The 19,665-nt window shown below is 56.0% G+C and overlaps 1 protein-coding gene across 1 annotated transcript; it reads left to right on the forward strand.

Moving 5' to 3' along the window:
- Positions 1-1,098: 1,098 nt before the first annotated feature.
- On the forward strand, positions 1,099-18,633 carry LOC144678238 (phosphatidylinositol 4-kinase beta). Its single transcript, XM_078538095.1, has 7 exons — positions 1,099-1,139; positions 7,310-7,540; positions 11,092-11,319; positions 12,186-12,295; positions 17,084-17,188; positions 17,526-17,649; positions 18,364-18,633. The coding sequence occupies exons 2-7, from the start codon at positions 7,355-7,357 to the stop codon at positions 18,631-18,633; spliced, it is 1,023 nt and encodes a 340-aa protein (XP_078394221.1). The 5' UTR covers positions 1,099-1,139; positions 7,310-7,354.
- The last annotated feature ends 1,032 nt before the right edge of the window (positions 18,634-19,665 follow it).

The following is a 19,665-nucleotide window of genomic DNA, read 5'->3' on the forward strand; positions in this document are numbered from 1 at the left end:
GTAGTTGCATTAACAGAGAGGATGTTGATGTTTGTCGCTGTGTGTTGCAATGTGGTATGACACAAGCCCACTGGTTGTATTGTATTTCAACCCACTGACCTCCAGGGGATTTAGCTGGCGATCTGAAATCGGAATAAGTACACCAAAGATGTATTTAAAGCAGCACTTCCCAATACGGACCCTATTTTACAATGTGTGAGACCACAGACACCAACAGAAACAAAACAGCAATAAAGTAGCGTAATAACATTCCGTATATAATTATTAAAGTTCACATATTCCAGATCAAGATATAATGCATCATATAATTATGAAAACATGCATTTTTTTTTAAAAAGTACTTTGTAAAAGTGTTATTATTTTATGCGCTCACCAGTCTATTGCTTCGCCTGAACCAGTCCAACTCATCAAGGGCATTGACCAGGAAGCAGCGGAGGTGCAGGTTGAGGGTCATGAGGTGGCTGGCGTTGGAGCCCAGGTCGTTCTGCAGTGCCAGGGTTGGCGGCGTTGGGCTCAGACAGTCCACAGTGCCACAGTGGAGGCAGGGTTCACGGTTGGGGACAGGCTTCAAGACTCGGTGAAGCACCAGAGAGAGAGAGACGGACGAGCAGGGCAAGGGCAGGGCCAGACACCGCCTAGGCCTCAGTGCAGCTGCGGGGGCACAGTCTCGGAGGAGGGCGGGGAGCTGGTGACCCTGTTCGCTGTTTCTGCGACCCCGGTTGGGGGTCGTGACCCGCAGTTCGGAAGCCGCTGGTTTAAGGGGAAGCTAGACCAGCGTTTAAGGGGCAAGGGAAGAGAGGATTAGGATGGCAGATTTAGATGGTAGGAGATGAATCGGATAATTTGACGGGGCTGTGGTTGTGTGGGTTTTCATTGTTATACTATAACACGAGAGAGATTGTTGTAAAGTTATGTGGAACTAGATTCGAATATTTAGCTCGAAGTAACCCTAAGAATGCTGAGGTAATGAGTCCGTTTTTCATCTTGCTGATCTTGTCTCCAGTCCATCAGTAGAACACACAATGTTTGTTTAACGTAATATTTTTTTCAGTAAAGAGAAATGAATTAAATCTTTCCTTCCCACTGTTTCCCAGGCGCTATCGTCCAGTAATGAGAGTATTGATAGAGCTGACAGCACTGTAAGTGGCCAGTTTTTGTTGCGGTGGCTGGGTAGCTGGCTGGCTGGCTCCTCCTTCTCCCAAACAGTATTTCCTCCGTGCGGTGACTGCCAATTGGAGACTGATGTGAAACATGTGGATTGGCTGAATGTCATTTCAAAACACCAAGCATGACCCTGCCACACTGTCCCCGCTCCCAAGTGTGAAGGAATAGTGACATATCTGTTACTTGCTGTCGGTATCAATCAGTCCCAGGACGGGTACAGCACGGGGTTAGATACAGAGTAAAGCTCCCTCTACACTGTCCCCATCAAACACTCCCAGGACAGGTACAGCACGGGGTTAGATACAGAGTAAAGCTCCCTCTACACTGTCCTCATCAAACACTCCCAGGGCCGGTACAGCACGGGGTTAGATACAGAGTAAAGCTCCCTCTACACTGTCCCCATCAAACACTCCCAGGACAGGTACAGCACGGGGTTAGATACAGAGTAAAGCTTCCTCGACACTGTCCCCATCAAACACTCCCAGGGCAGGTACTGTTCAGGCAAGATACCTTGGATTCTATAGCCTTGAGATTTCGCTCTCAGCCTCTGAGCTAATGGCCCATGTCTTTGTGTTGCTGTAATTGCTCACTTTGATTGGAAGCAAATCTCACCCAAAAAGTAACTCCTGACCTGTGATACTAAGAGCTTACATGTGACCAGGCAGCCCACCTTGTGTAATAAGTTCCCCGAGCTGAGGAAATACTGTTTCTGCAAGGGTTTTGAATTCTCTGTCTCTCTCTTTTATCCTAGAATAATAATTGTGTGTGATTTAATTCAGTTTATCCCTCAATTTAATTTTTCTTCTGAGCTGCTCGATCCTCCTCCTCTGGGCTGGGGAAAGAGTCCCGTAATCTGGAATGTACAATCGCTGCCTCCCAAGGTGCTCACCCTCCCACCCCCAAGCCCCAAGTAGTTGCTCCATGATTAGAAAATAGCGGGTGTGGTTTGCCGGTGAACTAGACGAATGCGTGGCGTCTGCACGTACATGCCCCTATGGGCCCTCCGATACCTCTGGGTTTCGAGCCTGCAAAGCGGGGACTTGGATCGAGAGAGGCATTCTCCCCCCCCCCGCCCCCACCCCGGGGTGACGTGTTTCGATGGATGGCCGTTCAGCCCCACCCGTGTACCTAGCCCACATTGGGGGAGAGCAGTGGCTCGACATGCGGGTAGGAAGCCCGACCAGGTTTGGAAATCTTTGGTTCTCTCCCCCCGCGACCACCACCATTTGCCTCCCACACCTCCCCACATAGCGGATACCGAGGGCAGTGCAGAGGAAGTTTTTGTGCTGTCCAGTTGATCGAGACCCACTCCTCTTGACCCACTCCTTCCCTCTGTTATGCAATAATTGGTCAAGATGGTCCCTTGGGACTAGATGCAAGGTTAGTATGTTTCCCTTCCCCTTTCAAGGCAAGCTACAAGCCATATAATCTTACCTCTGTTGATCTGCTAAGCTTTTCTGCAGTCACTACTCCTGTTGACAACAGAGCTCGGAGGGTTAAATTAGGGAGGCACGTGGTTTCTATTCCCTCCAGTATCGGTGATCCGATTGCGGTACTCGGTGTTAAAAAGAGTTGATAGGGCGGATAGAGAGAAACTGTTTACCCCTGTTGAGGGGGAGGCGGGGGAGTTGTGGGGGACAGAGTCCAGAACAAGGGGGCAGGAAATGAGGGCCGGGCTGTTCAGTGGTGATGTCAGGAAGCACTTCTTCACAAAGGGAAGTGGAAATCTGGAACTCTTTTCTCAAAAAAAACACAGTTGAGGCTGCGGGTCAATTGAAAATGTCAAAATTGAGGTGGATAGATTTTTTTGTTAGGTATTCGGAGTTATGTCGTGAAGGAGGCGAAATAGAGCTTGGGGGGCAGATCAGCCACGATCTAATTGAATGACCGGTCAAGCTCAAAGGGCTGAATGTCCCTCCTCCTGGTCTTTTTTATATTGAACAGAGTGCTGGGAAAGGAGAGGGATGTTTGCTGGGAGATTTTATTTAGCTCTTGACCATTCCAGTGCTGCAAGAGACCAGCTATAGGAACAGGAGTAGGCTATAGGGTCCCTCGAGCCCGCTCCACCGATCGATACGATCATGGCTGATCAACAGCCTCAGTTCCGTTTTGCTCTCCGCTCCCCATGATTCCTCAATTAAATCTATCCCGCCCTTGAATAGATCCAATGATGGGACACCCACAGCTCCCTGGGGCAGAGAATTCCCAAGATCCACAACCCTTTTTAGAGCGAAGGAACCTCTCCTCCTCTCAGTCCGGAATTATCACCCCCTTATCCTGAGACCGTCCTCCCGTGTTCTAGATTCCTTAGCCAGCAGGAACAACCTGTTGTGTGCAGCCCTGTCGAGCCCTTTCTGAATCTTGTAGGTTTCAATAAGATCGCCTCTCGTTCTTCCAAACTCCAGAGACTATAAACTCCAATTCCCTCAGCCCCTCCTCACGGGACAAGCCCCTCTCCCCAGGGACCAATCTAGCGCGCCTTTGCTGTTCCGCCTCCAGTGCAGGTCTGACCTCCCCCAGATCTTGAAACCAAAACCTTTTCAGACCACAAGAGCGCTTTGGGTTCGGGTGGCTTTTTGATATTCGGGAAGATGATCATTGCTCCGCACCTCTCAAGCCCTGGTCACCGCTCCCCTCCATTGTCACTGTGCAATCGAGTGTGTCTTTCCTTCCCTTTTGTTTCTCCTTCCTGCCTGGGTGCTTGGTGGCTGGTGCGGTGGTGGTGGGCCTTATCCAATACAAGTTGCTTCTGTTGATGGTGACGCAATGGTGGCCATTTTGTTCTTCGACCTGACCAAATGTTTTTGGTGCCTCTCTGTGTTTTGCCTAAACCGTTTCCTCATGGTGTCACACATCAGTCGGACTTTGCCACGTGATCACTGAACGTTACACGGACGCGACGCAGAAACAGGCCGCTCGGCCCCTCTGCCCCGTGCTGGTGTTTCTGCGCCACGTGAGTCTCTTCCCACATCCCCCCCTTCATTTCCCCACGCCCCCCCCAACCTGTCCTTTCTCCCTTGTGTGTTTATCCAGCTTCCCCCCCCCCCCCCCACCCTTGAAATGCATTTCTGCTACTCACTCCCACCACTCCTCGTGGGAACGAGTCCCACGTTCTCCCCGCTCGACGATAGAAGCTCCTCCCGAATCCCCCAATGGATTTTTAAAAGATCCTTTCACGGGATGTGGGAGTCACGGACAAAGCCGGTATTTGTTGCCCGTCCCTAACTGCCCCCCTTGAGCCTGAGTGGCCTCGCTCGGCCATTTCAGGGAGGGGCCAGTTGAGAGTCAACCACGTGGCTGTGGGGTCTGGAGTCACGTGTAGGGCCAGACCGGGTAAGGACGGCAGATTTCCCTCCCCTAAAGGGACACGAGTGAACCAGATGGGGTTTTTACAACAATCCATGATGGTTGCCCCGGTCACCATCACTGAGACTCGCTTTTCAATTCCAGATTTTATTAATTGAATTTAAATTCCACCAGCTGCCATGGTGGGATTTGAACCCGTCTCCCCGGAGCATTAGCCTGGGCCTCTGGATTACTAGTCCAGTGACAACCACTATGTCACTGTCACTGTCTACCCAAACATTTATTGGATTTACTAGTGACCATCTTATATTGATGGCCCTAATCTCACCCAGTCACTTGTGTTGATATAGAGGTCGTCCCTGTCACTACAATATAATTTCCAAAGATAAATTCACGTATACTGAATAAGACCAAAAAAAACCCCCATATTTTCAGCACTTTATTAATCGGTTCCATAGAGTACAAAAGCAAGATGGTCATGTTAAAACCTGTATTAAAATAGCGGTTTAACCGGAGTCGTGTGTCCAAATCTGGGCACTGCACTTTAGGCAGGAGGTGAAGCTGTCCGGAGAGAGGGTGCGGAAAAGGTTCAGGAGAATGGTTCCAGGTATCGGAGGCTTCAATAACGTGGGTAGGTTGGAGAAGCAAGGGGGGGCTGCCCTCCTTCGATTTGAGGTGCTGGAAACCGTGAGGATCCTGGACAGAGTCGATGGGGGAGAGAAACCGCCCCCCCCCGTTGGCGGAAGGATGGTAGAACCAGAGGGCACCGATTTTTTTTTTTTTAAAGCCGATTGGCAAAAGAAGTAACGGCGACAGGAGGGGGTGGGGGGGGAAAGCGTCTTCCTGCCGCCGTGTGGCTGGGACCTGGAGCACACGCTGCCCGAGAGCACGTGGCAGGTTCGGCCGAGGCTTTCAAAAGGGAGCGCAGGAGCCGAGTGGGTCACCTCCCTATCTCTGTTACCTCCTCCAGCCCCCTACACACCTCCCTATCTCTGTTACCTCCTCCAGCCCCCTACACACCTCCCTATCTCTGTAACCTCCTCCAGCCCCTACACCCCTCCCTATCTCTGTTACCTCCTCCAGCCCCCTACACCCCTCCCTATCTCTGTAACCTCCTCCAGCCCCCTACACCCCTCCCTATCTCTGTTACCTTCTCCAGCCCCCTACACACCTCCCTATCTCTGTCACCCCCTCCAGCCCCGACACCCCTCCCTATCTCTGTAACCTCCTCCAGCCCCTACACCCCTCCCTATCTCTGTAACCTCCTCCAGCCCCTACACCCCTTCCTATCTCTGTAACCTCCTCCAGCCCCTATACCCCTCCCTATCTCTGTAACCTCCTCCAGCCCCTACACCCCTTCCTATCTCTGTAACCTCCTCCAGCCCCTACACCCCTCCCTATCTCTGTAACCTCCTCCAGCCCCTACCACCCCTCCCTATCTCTGTAACCTCCTCCAGCCCCTATACCCCTCCCTATCTCTGTAACCTCCTCCAGCCCCTACACCGCTCCCTATCTCTGTAACCTCCTCCAGCCCCTACACCCCTCCCTATCTCTGTAACCTCCTCCAGCCTCTTGAACACTCTGAGATCTCTGCGCTCCCCCAATTTCGGCCACTTGCGGGTCCCTCTATCTCCATCGCTCCACCATTGGCGGCTGTTCCTTCAGCAGCCTGGGGCCCTGAGCTCTGGAATTCCCTCCCTAGGCTTCTCCGCATCTCTCTCCCTCTCTCTCCTCTCCCGCTGTCTGTTCCCTCCCCCACGCCCGCATTAGAGGTGGTTCAAAGCAGGTTTACTAGATTGATGCCTGGAATGAGTGGGTTGTCTTGTGAGGAAAGGTTGGACAGACTGGGCTTGTTTCCACTGGAGTTTAGAAGAGTGAGGGGTGACTTGATTGAAGTTTACAAGATCCTGAACAGTCTTGACAAGGTGGACGTGGAAAGGATGTTTCCTCTTGTCCTCTTGTGGATGAGTCCAGAACTAGGGGGCACTGCTTTATAATTAGGAGTCGCCCTTTTAGGGTAGAGATGAGGAGAAATTGTTTTGAGGATTTTGGGACTTTGGAACTCTCTGCCTCAGAAGGCGGTGGAGGCGGGGTCATTGAATGTTTTTAAGGCGGAGACAGATAGATTCTTGTTAGGCAAGGGAATCGAAGGCTATCGGGGTTAGATGGGGATGTGGGAATGGAAACACAGGAAGATCAGCCATGATCTTATTGAATGGCGGAGCAGGCTCGAGGGGCCGAATGGTCCACTCCTGTTCCTATTCCTTACGTTCTGTCTCTCCTCACCGACCTCTCTGATCGAGCTTTTGGTCACCAGCTTTCGGTGCGGACTCGATGGGCCGAAGGGCCTCTTCTGCACTGAGATTCTGTGACCTGTCCCTGATATCTCCTTGTCCGACTCGGTGGGAAAAGCCTTTGTCTGGTGTTAAAAATACCGCTCCTGTGAAGCACCTTCGGGTTGTCTGAAGAAGGGAGAGTTTGAATTTTGATAGCGCCTTTCGCAACCCCAGGACATCCCAGAGCCCGCGAAGTGTTTTTTTAAAGTGCTGTAACATAGGAACGTTTTAACTCCGTGACGATGTTACCCGAAAGCGAGTTGTGTGTGTGTGTGTGTGTGTGTGTGTGTGTGTGTGTGTGTGTGTGTGTGTGTGTGTGTGTGTGTGTGTGTGTGTGTGTGTGTGTGTGTGTGTGTGTGTGTGTGTGTGTGTGTCTTTTGGGATGCGTGTGTTGAATGCAGGGCACCCTCGCGTTGAGCCGCGTGACAGCGACATCCGATGCTGTACCCGCTGCGCCCTGCCGACCCTGTCCGTGCTGACCCTCTTCCCCTCTGTCTCCATAGCAACCCGCCAGGCTGGCGCCGGAGAGGGAGTTCATCAAGTCGCTGATGGGCATCGGCAAGAGGCTGGTCACCCTGACCACCAAGGAGCAGAAGACGCAGAGGCTCATCTCGGAGCTGTCGCTGCTCAACCACAAACTTCCGTCTCGGGTCTGGCTCCCGACGTCCGGCTTTGACCACCACGTGGTCCGGGTGCCCCACAACCAGGCCGTGGTCCTCAACTCCAAGGACAAGGTGGGTACTGGCCTGGCCGCGTCCCGTCCCCCCTCCCGCAATGTTATCAGGAATAACAGGACGAGGGCGTCTCTCAGCTTGATCCGACAAGTTTCTTTTTACCACCGCGGGACATTTTACTGTGTTGGAAGCCGAGACACTAGACGGCAAAGTTATCAGATAGAATCTGGCCCCGAGCCACATGAGGAGATATTAGGGACCTTTGATCGAAAGCTCGGTCAGAGAGGTCGGTGTTAAGGAGCGTCTCAAAGGAGAGAGAGAGAGAGAGAGAGGCGGAGAGGTTTATGAGGGGATTTCCAGAGCTCAGGTTCCCCCCCAGGCAGCTGAAGGCACGGCCGCCAATGGTGGAGCGATGGGAATCGGGGGGATGTGCGAGAGGCCGGAATTGGAGGAGCGCAGAGATCTCGGAGGGTTGTAGGGGCTGGAGGAGGTTACAGAGATAGGGAGGGGTGTAGGGGCTGGAGGAGGTTACATAGATAGGGAGGGGTGTAGGGGCCAAGGTCAGAGGTGAAGATGCCACCCGATTCCCAGCACAGGAACAGGCCATTCGGCCCCTCTGCTCCGTGCTGGTGTTCCTGCCCCACACGAGGCTCCTCCCACCCCCCTCTTCATCTCCCCCCCCCATCACCATATCCTTCTATTCCTTTCTCCCTCGTGTGTTTATCCAGTTTCCCCCCCTTCAATCCATCTCCGCGATTCACTTCAACCACTCCCCGCGGGAGCGAGTCCCACATTCTCCCCCACACCCCGTGGGAGCGAGTCCCACATTCTCCCCCACTCCCCGTGGGAGCGAGTCCCACATTCTCCCCGCTCCCCGTGGGAGCGAGTCCCACATTCACCCCACTCCCCGTGGGAGCGAGTCCCACATTCTCCCCGCTCCCCGTGGGAGCGAGTCCCACATTCTCCCCGCTCCCCGTGGGAGCGAGTCCCACATTCACCCCACTCCCCGTGGGAGCGAGTCCCACATTCTCCCCACTCCCCGTGGGAGCGAGTCCCACATTCTCCCCACTCCCCGTGGGAGCGAGTCCCACATTCACCCCACTCCCCGTGGGAGCGAGTCCCACATTCACCCCACTCCCCGTGGGAGCGAGTCCCACATTCTCCCCGCTCCCCGTGGGAGCGAGTCCCACATTCTCCCCCACTCCCTGTGGGAGCGAGTCCCACATTCACCCCACTCCCCGTGGGAGCGAGTCCCACATTCTCCCCACTCCCCGTGGGAGCGAGTCCCACATTCTCCCCCACTCCCCGTGGGAGCGAGTCCCACATTCTCCCCCACTCCCCGTGGGAGCGAGTCCCACATTCTCCCCCACTCCCCGTGGGAGCGAGTCCCACATTCTCCCCCACTCCCCGTGGGAGCGAGTCCCACATTCTCCCCGCTCCCCGTGGGGGCGAGTCCCACATTCTCCCCGCTCCCCGTGGGAGCGAGTCCCACATTCTCCCCACTCCCCGTGGGAGCGAGTCCCACATTCTCCCCACTCCCCGTGGGAGCGAGTCCCACATTCTCCCCACTCCCCGTGGGAGCGAGTCCCACATTCTCCCCGCTCTCTTTTGGAACGAGATGTTAAATGGATGACCCCGTCTTCCCTCTCGGGTGGAGTAAACGATCCCATGGGTGGGGGGTGGGGAATTCTCCCCGGTTTCCTGGGGCCCAGTCTTTATCCTGCAACTAGCATTGCTCTGCAAATAGCGTCTTTCACAACCTCGCAATGCCCTCCTGTGTTTTATGGTCAATCTGATCCTTGTGAAGTGTAATCCCTGCTGTACAGCAAGATCCCATAAACCACAAGGAGGTGACTCCCAGATAAACAGCAAAGCGAAAGAGATTATTCTCTCCATATCTCTCTCTCTCTCTCCTCTCTCTCTCTCTCTCTGTCTCTCTCTCCGTGTCTCGCTCGCTCGCTCTGCCGAAGTGGAGTTAGTGCAGTGTATCACAGGAGCCACTTCTGCACACACCCGCTCACTCACTCACTCACTCTCACCCGTCTTAAACCCGTCAGCAGCTCTCATGCTGCGCACACGCACTCAACCTGCAGCTCAGAAACGGGCCTTTTGGCCCATCCTGCGCTGGCTTTCATTTTGAGTAATTACAATCGCGTCTCACCCAGTTCCAATGTAGAGTCAGCCAGCAGAGAGGGTGACCGTTCAGTCCATTGTGACTGTGCCAGCCCTTTCGAAAGAGCGATCCGACTCGTCTACACTTCCCCTCCCTCCGCCTTTCCTCTGTAGCCCCGTCAGTGTCGAAACTTAAACCTGTCTCCTCTGGATGCCAATCCTCCAGCCACTGGCTGTATTCCTGTTCCTTCATCCACCTGGAATGTCTAATGTTCAGTGTTTTTGTCCCAGCCAGTAAGATGAAGAGGGGGTGGGAGGAGACTCGTGTGGAGCAGGTGGGCCGAATGGCCTGTTTCTATGCTGTAAAAATTCGATGGAAGGTTTACCTCAGGACCTTCCTATCTCATCTTCCAAACGCCTTGTCCGACCTATTCTGCCTCTGTTTTCCCTCTGCTCCCCCCCTCCCCCCAAACTCAGTGTCTGAATCACAGAATCTCACAGTGCAGAAGAGGCCCTTCGGCCCATCGAGTCTGCGCCGACATGTGAGAAACACCTGACCTAATCCCATTTAACCAGCACTTGGCCCATAGCTTACCAGATTGCTCGAATATTTTCAAATCTAACTGGATGCTTAGATGTAACTCAGTTGATTAGAGAAATCAAGGTTGGGTTTCTTTTGTAGCTTTTCAAGTTCCATTCTGTCAAGCACGTAAACAAATTTCCAGTCCTAATTTGCCCTTCTGGATTTCTCAGACTCGTGGCACCATCTCCAACTCGAATCTGTGGGACACAGCTTTCCCTCCCCTCTCAATCTGTAAAATCACAATCTTGCCATTTGTCTGAATATCCTTTAAATTAGAGATTCAACTCATCTCCCTCTCCCCTTCTCTCTCTCTCTCTCTCTCTCTCTCTCTCTCTCCCCTTCTCTCTCTCCCCCTCCCCCTCTCTGAGCTGCCTCTCATTCAAAGTGTGTTAATTGTACATCAATTGTGGTTAACTATGTGCAGGTGAAGGGCATTGATTGGGTTGTGGCTCAGTTCATAGCACCCTCGCCTTTGAATCAGAGGGTTGTGGGTTCATGTCCCACTCCCGGAAACCAAGAACTGTGATTGTACTCGAAAGAGTTGCAATCTGTGACTGTTGATAACTCGAAAGAATTTTATAAACAGAGACTTGGAGGTGTCAGCTGTGGCTCAGTTCATAGCACCCTCGCCTTTGAATCAGAGGGTTGTGGGTTCATGTCCCACTCCCGGAAAACCAAGAACTGTGAATGTACTCGAAAGAGTTACATGCGATCTGTTGATAACTCGAAAGAGTTAAAGAGAGACTTACTGACCCGGTGGTGGTTGAGTTGGAAAATATACACTTGTACTGTTTAACACCGTGAATAAATCTTCACCGACTGGCTATGAAGATTATAACGTGTGTGTTAAGAGACTGAGAGTTTGGGAACCCCCCCCACCCCCACCACTCTAATGTCTGCTGTTGTTCCTCCCCAGGCTCCATACCTAATCTATGTTGAGGTGCTGGAATGCGACAACCTGGAGATGTCGCCGGTCCCCGCCCGGATCCCCGAGATTCGTATCCGCAGCACGCGCTCGGTGGAGAACCTGCCGGACTGCGGCTGCGCCCACGAGCAGCGGGCCGGCAACTTCAGCACCGTCCCCAACTACGACAACGACGACGAGGCCTGGTCGGTGGACGACATCGGCGAGCTGCAGGTTGAGGTGAGCGGGGCTCCCCGTGTGCGCACGGCGCCTTTCCCCCCACCCTCGGGTCACCCCGACGGGCTTCGCTGGCAGCCGTGCACTTCACGGAGCGAGGTCACTGACGTAATGTAGGAAACGGCATTGTGTGCACAGCAAAGCTCCCCAAAGGGTAATGTGATCACAACCCGGATCATCTGGTTCTTGTTTTTTAGTGATGTTAGTTAAGGGATAAATATTGGGCCCCAGGGCACCCCGGAGAGCTCACCCCGCCCCTCCTCCAATAGTGACTGCGGGATCTTTTACATCCAACCGAGAGGTTTAATGTCTCTTCCGAAAATTGACTCCTCCGGCAGGGTAGCATGCCCCATGTACTGCCCCCTCAGCGCCGACCCTCCGACGGTGCGGCGCTCCCTCGCCGCTGACCCTCCGACGGTGCGGCGCTCCCTCGCCGCTGACCCTCCGACGGTGCGGCGCTCCCTCGCCGCTGACCCTCCGGCAGTGCGGCGCTCCCTCGGCGCTGACCCTCCGGCAGTGCGGCGCTCCCTCGGCGCTGACCCTCCGACAGTGCGGCGCTCCCTCAGCACTGACCCTCCGACAGGGCGGCGCTCCCTCAGCACTGACCCTCCGACAGTGATGCGCTCCCTCAGCACTGACCCTCCGACAGTGCGGCGCTCCCTCGGTACTGACCCTCCGACAGGGCGGCGCTCCCTCAGCACTGACCCTCCGACAATGCGGCGCTCCCTCGGTACTGACCCTCCGACAGTGCGGTGCTCCCTCGGCGCTGACCCTCCGCTCCCCCCAACCATGCAGCACACCTGTCCTGCGAGTGCTGGTTCTAATCCTGTTTTTATTTTCTCCCTCCTCCTCCCCCCGCCCCCCACCAGCTTCCCGAAATCCACACCAACAGCAGCGATAACATCTCGCAGTTTTCCGTGGATAGCATCACCAGCCAGGAGAGCAAGGAGCCCGTGTTTATCGCTGCCGGAGATATCAGGTACCCGTCTGTTTGTTTCTCGCGCTCACCGTGCTCGTCATGCCCAGTGCTCTCGTTCTCTCTCTCTCTCTCTCTCTCTGTCCTCCCGGAGGCTGGATCACTCAGACAAAGAATCGGTGACTCCCTCCAGCGAGAGACCAGGGACTCGGCGCAGGTTGGTTTGGGGCGTTGGGTGCTGCAGAGCATCGGGTGGGCTGAGGCTGACAGGAGGGTCCCCGGTGGACACAGGGGAGCATGAGGGTTTCCCGAAGCAGGAAAGCTGAGATGGGGGCGAGGCCTGGTAACGTTACAGAGATGGCACTGGGCCAATGTTGGGGATGACGCAGGTTTGAGGGCAGAAGTTCATCCCCGGGGGGTCCGATGTGACACTGAAGTTGTGACTTCACACTCGGACCTGCCAGAGAGAGAGAGGGGCCAGAGAGGGACTGAAGACTATGGCTTCAGCCTTCCCCAATGTTTACTGAAGGGAATTTTCTGCTCGTCCCTGTCGGAGGAGGAGGGAGTGGCGACGAGTGGGAGACGGTGGGAGGTGCTGACGAGGTTTAGAACCAGGGTGCCGTTGGCAGACGTCTGCAGTGCTGGTGAGCAGCTGGGGTTGTGGCGGGGAGGAGGGGGTCTTGTCTTCAGGCTGTTGAGGGTGACTGGAGCGGCCCTCCCATTGTTCTCTTGGCACAGTCTGGGGATTTGATTCCGTTCCCCAGTGGCTGATCTTGCGTGCTCACTGACCGACCCCGGGGAACTCGCCAACCCCTGTTCAGCACCGTACAGCCACCGCAGTTGAATAGCCAGCATTTTGTGTTCGCCTGACCCCTCCCTACTGACTGAAAGGAGCCCCAGATTTTTGGGGTGTGGGGTTGGGTTGGGGGGGTGCATTTGGGGAAGAGACAGACTTGCATTCCTCTGGCACCTTTCACCACCGCAGGAGGCCTCAAAGAGCTGCACAGCCAGTGAGATACTTAATTTGCAGTGTGGTCACTGTTGTGATGTAGGACAGGCAGCAGCCAATTTGTACACAGCAAGATCCCGCAAACAGTCAAGTGATAATGACCCAGATCATCTGTCTTTTTAAAGTGCTTTTGGTTGAGATTGATAAATATTGGCCTCAGGATATCGGTGGAGAACTCCTCTCACCGCCCCCCCCACCCTTCTTCCAATAGCAGCCATTGGATCTTTTACATCCACCTGAGGGGGCAGACGGGGGCCGCGGTTTAACATCTCATCCTGAAAGATGGCACCTCCAAACCGTGCGGCGCTCCCTCAGCGCTGACCCTCCGACCGTGCGGCGCTCCCTCAGCGCTGACCCACCGACAGTGCGGCGCTCCCACAGTACTGACCCTCCGACAGTGCGGCGCTCCCTCAGCGCTGACCCTCCGACAGTGCGGCGCTCCCTCAGCGCTGACCCACCGACAGTGCGGCGCTCCCACAGACCTGACCCTCCGACAGTGCGGCGCTCCCTCAGCGCTGACCCTCCGACAGTGCGGCGCTCCCTCAGCGCTGACCCTCCGACAGTGCGGCGCTCCCTCAGCGCTGACCCACCGACAGTGCGGCGCTCCCACAGACCTGACCCTCCGACAGTGCGGCGCTCCCTCAGCGCTGACCCTCCGACAGTGCGGCGCTCCCTCAGCGCTGACCCTCCGACAGTGCGGCGCTCCCTCAGCGCTGACCCTCCGACAGTGCGGCGCTCCCTCAGCGCTGACCCTCCGACAGTGCGGCGCTCCCTCAGCGCTGACCCTCCGACAGTGCGGCGCTCCCTCAGCGCTGACCCTCCGACAGTGCGGCGCTCCCTCAGCGCTGACCCTCCGACAGTGCGGCGCTCCCTCAGCGCTGACCCTCCGACAGCGCGGCGCTCCCTCAGCGCTGACCCTCCGACAGCGCGGCGCTCCCACAGGGCTGACCCTCCGACAGCGCGGCGCTCCCTCAGCGCTGACCCTCCGACAGCGCGGCGCTCCCACAGGGCTGACCCTCCGACAGCGCGGCGCTCCCTCAGCGCTGACCCTCCGACAGCGCGGCGCTCCCACAGGGCTGACCCTCCGACAGCGCGGCGCTCCCTCAGCGCTGACCCTCCGACAGCGCGGCGCTCCCACAGGGCTGACCCTCCGACAGCGCGGCGCTCCCTCAGCGCTGACCCTCCGACAGCGCGGCGCTCCCACAGGGCTGACCCTCCGACAGCGCGGCGCTCCCTCAGCGCTGACCCTCCGACAGCGCGGCGCTCCCTCAGGGCTGACCCTCCGACAGCGCGGCGCTCCCTCAGCGCTGACCCTCCGACAGCGCGGCGCTCCCTCAGCGCTGACCCTCCGACAGCGCGGCGCTCCCTCAGCGCTGACCCTCCGACAGCGCGGCGCTCCCTCAGCGCTGACCCTCCGACAGCGCGGCGCTCCCTCAGCGCTGACCCTCCGACAGCGCGGCGCTCCCTCAGCGCTGACCCTCCGACAGCGCGGCGCTCCCTCAGCGCTGACCCTCCGACAGCGCGGCGCTCCCTCAGCGCTGACCCTCCGACAGCGCGGCGCTCCCTCAGCGCTGACCCTCCGACAGCGCGGCGCTCCCTCAGCGCTGACCCTCCGACAGCGCGGCGCTCCCTCAGCGCTGACCCTCCGACAGCGCGGCGCTCCCTCAGCGCTGACCCTCCGACAGCGCGGCGCTCCCTCAGTGCCGGCACTGGGGGTGTCAGCCTGGAGCATAAGGCTCAGGGTCCTGGACTGGGGCTTGACCCCACGTCCTCCTGACTCCGGAGAGGTGCGAGAGAGTTGACAGGGAGAGCAGCCAGAGTCTATGGGATTGCGGATGGAGCGTTTGGCTCCTCCAGCTGCCTCCGGCCAGTGCAGCCACAGAGTATTGTAGCTTCCCTGTGTCCTGTCCTTCTGCTTGACTCAGCTGCTCCCTCTAATGGCAGCACACATTATTACCTCAGCATTTACATTGGCCTTTACACTGCTGATCATGTTAGGAGTAGCTGGAGGCCATTTGGCTCAGCCATTCGATTAGATCATGGCTGATCTGATTGCGGCCTTAACTCCACTTTCCTGTCCGCCCCCCGTAACCCTCAACTCCCTCGTCGATCAAAAATCTGTCCAACTCAGCCTTGAACCTATTCAATGACCCAGCCTCCTTTGCTCTCTAGGATAGAGGCTTCCAAACACCAATGGCTCTCTGAGAGAACGATTTCCTCCTTATCTCCACCTTAAATGAGAGACCCCTTAACTGTGCCCTCCGCTCGTCGACTCTCCCACAAGGTGGGGGGAAACATCCCCTCAGGGTCCACCCTGTCGAGCCCCCTCAGAACCTTTTGTGTGTCAATGAGATCCCCTCTCATCCTCCTAAACTCCAATGAGTACAGACCCAACCTGCTCAAAGACCCTTCAGCCCAGGAATCAGCCTCGTGAACCTTCTCTGAACTTCCTCCCCATGCGAGTATATCTCTCCATAAGTAAGGAGACCACAGCTGGACTCAGCACTCTAGGTGTGGGTCTCATCATCGCCCTGGACCGATGTAGCAAGACTTTGCTACCTTTATGCTCCATCTCCTTTTCACTAAAGGCCAACATTCGGTTTGCCTTCCTAATCGCTTGCTGTACCAGCCAATCTTATAGCGATTTCAACATCTGAAGGCACTTTTGAGGGGCAGCTGTGCCAGTGACCTCTCAAACAGCAATTGGGTGAGTGACCAGGTGCCTGGTCATGGGAGGAACGTGGTCCCGGGACACTGAGGGAGCTCCCCTGCTCCTCCGACAGCACCGTGGGGGGCTCCTATCGCCCACCAGGAAGGGCAAACACCAGACCTTGATTTCAAATCTCATCCAAGAGACACAGCACTGCCGGCAGTGTGGCACCCCCCCACCCCCTCAGCACTGGGCTGGGGGGAGTGGGGACTCGAACCCACCACCTTCTGACTCCGAGGGGCGGGCCCGATCCCCTGAGGCATGGAAACCTGACTCCAGCCACCCCACCACCCCTCCCTCGCTTAAGAGGCGACTGGTACAGGAATCGGTGGAGTTGGCCCACTGAGCCACGAAGCTGATAGAGATGAAAGGGGGGGAGCCTGGGGCAGCTGTGCAGCAGATTTTCCCATTCCAGGCATTGGCAAAGTGAGCTAAAAGTAATGGGTATATGTAGACGCATCATTTGAAGGTGGCGGGGCAGGTTGCTTGAGGGGTTAATAAGGGCTGAGCCACCCTGAGCTTTATAAACAGGGGCCGGGAGCGCACAAGCAAGTCTGGTCAACCTTTCTAAAAACCCTGGTTCGGCCTCAACTAGAGTATTGTGTTCAATCCTGGGCGCCGCACGTTCGGGAGGATGTGAAGGCTTTGGAGAGGGCGCAGAAAAGATTCCCGGGAACGGTCCCAGCGCTGGGAGACTTTAGTTTAGTTTGGAGAAAAGGGGGTCTGTTTTTCTCGTAGAAGAGGAAGTCGAGAGGAGATTGGATGGTGGGGGGGGGTGTTCAAAATCAGGAAGGGTCTGGACAGGGAGAAACCGTTCCCGCTTTCGAAAGGATGGAGAACCAGAGGGCACCGGTTTGAAGGTGACGGGAGGGAAAATGTTTTCACGCAGTAGCGTGGTTAGGGTCTGGAACGCGCTGCCTGAGAGTGTGGCGGAGGCAGGTTCAATCGAGACAGGATTAGATCATTACCCAAAGGGAAGAGATTTTCAGGGCTACGGCGGGGGAGTGGGCTTGAGCAGAGTGGCTGTTGCAGAGGGCCGGCACGGGCACGACGGGCTGAATGGCCCACTGCTGTGCTGTAACCGTTCCATGAGCCCGTTCTACTCTTTGGCTGTTCTGTTGACCTTCTGCAGGCGACGCCTCTCGGAGCAGCTGGCCCACGCGCCCACCACGTTTAAGCGGGACCCCGAGGACCCTTCTGCAGTCGCACTGAAGGAGCCCTGGCAGGAGAAAGTCAGGTAAGGACCGGAGAGGCCACCTTAACCTATGGTAAGGCTGGGAACGTCACCCAGTAACCTTTTGTGCTCAGGAACAGGGCCCTCCGCTAGGCGGAGAGACTCGAGGTTGAGATTGTTCCACTTCCAGTGGAGAGGGTTGAAAGCAGTGGGTTTAATAGCGTTCCACAGAGCCACCTTGTGGTGGCAGCCCATAACGACACCGTGACGGTTGACATAGCAGTTTGCAATGGTCAAGGTGGACCCAAAAAAAAAGTGACCCGTAATGGCGCGGACGGGAAGCGGAGAGTTTTTAAAATGTTAGCCCCCTGCCCCTAACCCAATCATTTCCTGTTTGCAGGCGGATTCGGGAGAACTCTCCGTACGGCCACTTCCCGAACTGGCGGCTTCTGTCCGTCATCGTCAAGTGTGGCGATGACCTTCGCCAGGAGCTCTTGGCGTACCAGGTGTTGAAACAGCTGCAGGTACGTCGTCTGATCCGTGTGACTCGCGCGTCCACGATTCCGGCCGCCAAAGCAGGGCAGGTGACCTCTGCCGGCTATTGGATCGCAACCGACTCTGCCACACGGCGCGCCGGGTTTGACCCTGCTGCCGGGAGAGGGGGGTGGGGGGGGCGCCGGTGATGTGACTGGACCGGATGGATGAGTAATCCAGAGGCTCCCGAGACACGAGTTCAAATCCCACCACAGTAGCTCGGGGAGCTTAAATTCAGTTAATTGATAACTAATTAACACTCGGTCTCAGTCATGATGATCGTACCAGATTGTTGTAAAAAAAAAAAAACCCCATCTGGTTCACTAATGCCCCTTTAGGGGAAGGGAAATCTGCCATCCTTACCCGGTCTGGCCTACACGAGACTCCAGACCCACAGCCGTGCGGTTGACTCCTAAACCGCCCCCTCTGGCCGAGCAAGGCCGCTTAGTTGTGCCAGGCCGCTGCAGGGTAAAAGCGCCGTGGGTGTACCCACGCCACGCTGACCGCAGAGGTTCAAGGCGGCAGCTCAATGCCACCTTCTCGAGGGGGGGCAGTAAATGCCAGCCTTGCCAGCAGTTGGGTGGACCTAGCGTATACCGGGGGCCACGCGCGGAAGGGAAGGGGAGGGGTTGGGGGAGGTCCCCCCTCTGTACCCGAGACGTTAATCAGACTCTTCACTCCCCTCCTCTGCCCCCGCCTTGCAGGCCATTTGGGAGGTGGAGCGGGTGCCGCTGTGGATCAAGCCCTACAAGATCCTGGTGATCTCCGCCGACAGCGGGATGATAGAGCCTGTGGTGAACGCCGTGTCGCTCCACCAGATTAAAAAGCAGTCCCAGCTCTCCCTGCTGGACTACTTCCTCCAGGAGCACGGGAATTACACCACCGAGGAGTTCCTGTCGGCGCAGCGGAACTTCGTACAGAGCTGTGCCGGCTACTGCTTGGTCTGTTACCTCCTCCAGGTCAAGGACAGGTGAGCAGAGTTTGTATACCAACGGACGGCCCGTGTGACCTTGCTTGATTCTGAGCCCCGTCTCGTTGAAGGGGGCGTGTGGGCCAGGTTATTATTTGGGGTAGGGTGGACGATTCAAGGTGGCTTTGATTACTTAACCTCCCTGAACTAGACTTTTGAAAACGCTGAGCGTTTATGAAGAGGGAGCGACCAAGTTGATTGTAGAATCCTCGCACGGGAAGAGGCCATTTGGCCCATCGTACATGTGCCAGCCCGCTCTTTGAAGGAGCCCATCCAATTCACCCCACTCTTCTCCTCACCCCCCCCCCGCCAGAGGGGTTTGGAGTCTATACTAAACCCCGGAGTAAGAAAACTCTTGTCAAAAAATCACCATATTGGATAAAAGGGCAATCGCTAATTTAGAATGCAAGCTAAATAAAGGTTTATTGGAGAATAACATTTCACCAGACAAGGGAAGACACAATAGACCGACTTTCCCTTGGATGCGAAGAACTCCTGGTCTCTCCTTTCCTTGGTTACCCGGTCCCTTGATTTGCAACATCCTTTGAGACTTTAACTCAATCAGCATAACTTTAACATACATACAAATCTCTTTGCAGCTTTAAGATTTCAACTCTAGTTTCCCAGTCACAGAATCACACACAGTGCAGAAGAGGCCCTTCGGCCCATCGAGTCTGCGCCGACACGTGAGAAACACCTGACCTACCTACCTACCTACCTAATCCCATTTAACCAGCACTTGGCCCATAGCCTTGAATGTTATGACGTGCCAAGTGCTCATCCAGGTACTTTTTAAAGGATGTGAGACAACCCGCCTCCACCACCCTCCCAGGCAGCGCATTCCAGACCCTCACCACCCTCTGGGTAAAAAATCTTTTCCTCACATCCCCCCCCTAAACCTTCTGCCCCCTCACCTTGAACTTATGTCCCCTTGTGACTGACCCTTCAACTAAGGGGGAACAGCTGCTCCCTATCCACCCTGTCCATGCCCCTCATCATCTTGTACACCTCGATCAGGTCGCCCCTCAGTCTTCTC

This window comes from Cetorhinus maximus, unplaced genomic scaffold (assembly GCF_964194155.1).
Source record: "Cetorhinus maximus unplaced genomic scaffold, sCetMax3.hap1.1 HAP1_SCAFFOLD_3850, whole genome shotgun sequence".
Lineage (NCBI taxonomy): Eukaryota > Metazoa > Chordata > Chondrichthyes > Lamniformes > Cetorhinidae > Cetorhinus > Cetorhinus maximus.

Excerpts from the sequence above, each read along its gene's own strand:
- LOC144678238 (XM_078538095.1), top strand. The coding sequence starts at position 7,355 with ATGGGCATCGGCAAGAGGCTGGTCACCCTGACCACCAAGGAGCAGAAG. Across the intron at positions 11,320-12,185 it reads TCGGCGAGCTGCAGGTTGAG|CTTCCCGAAATCCACACCAA; the intron begins GTGAGCGGGGCT and ends GCCCCCCACCAG. Across the intron at positions 12,296-17,083 it reads ATCGCTGCCGGAGATATCAG|GCGACGCCTCTCGGAGCAGC; the intron begins GTACCCGTCTGT and ends GACCTTCTGCAG.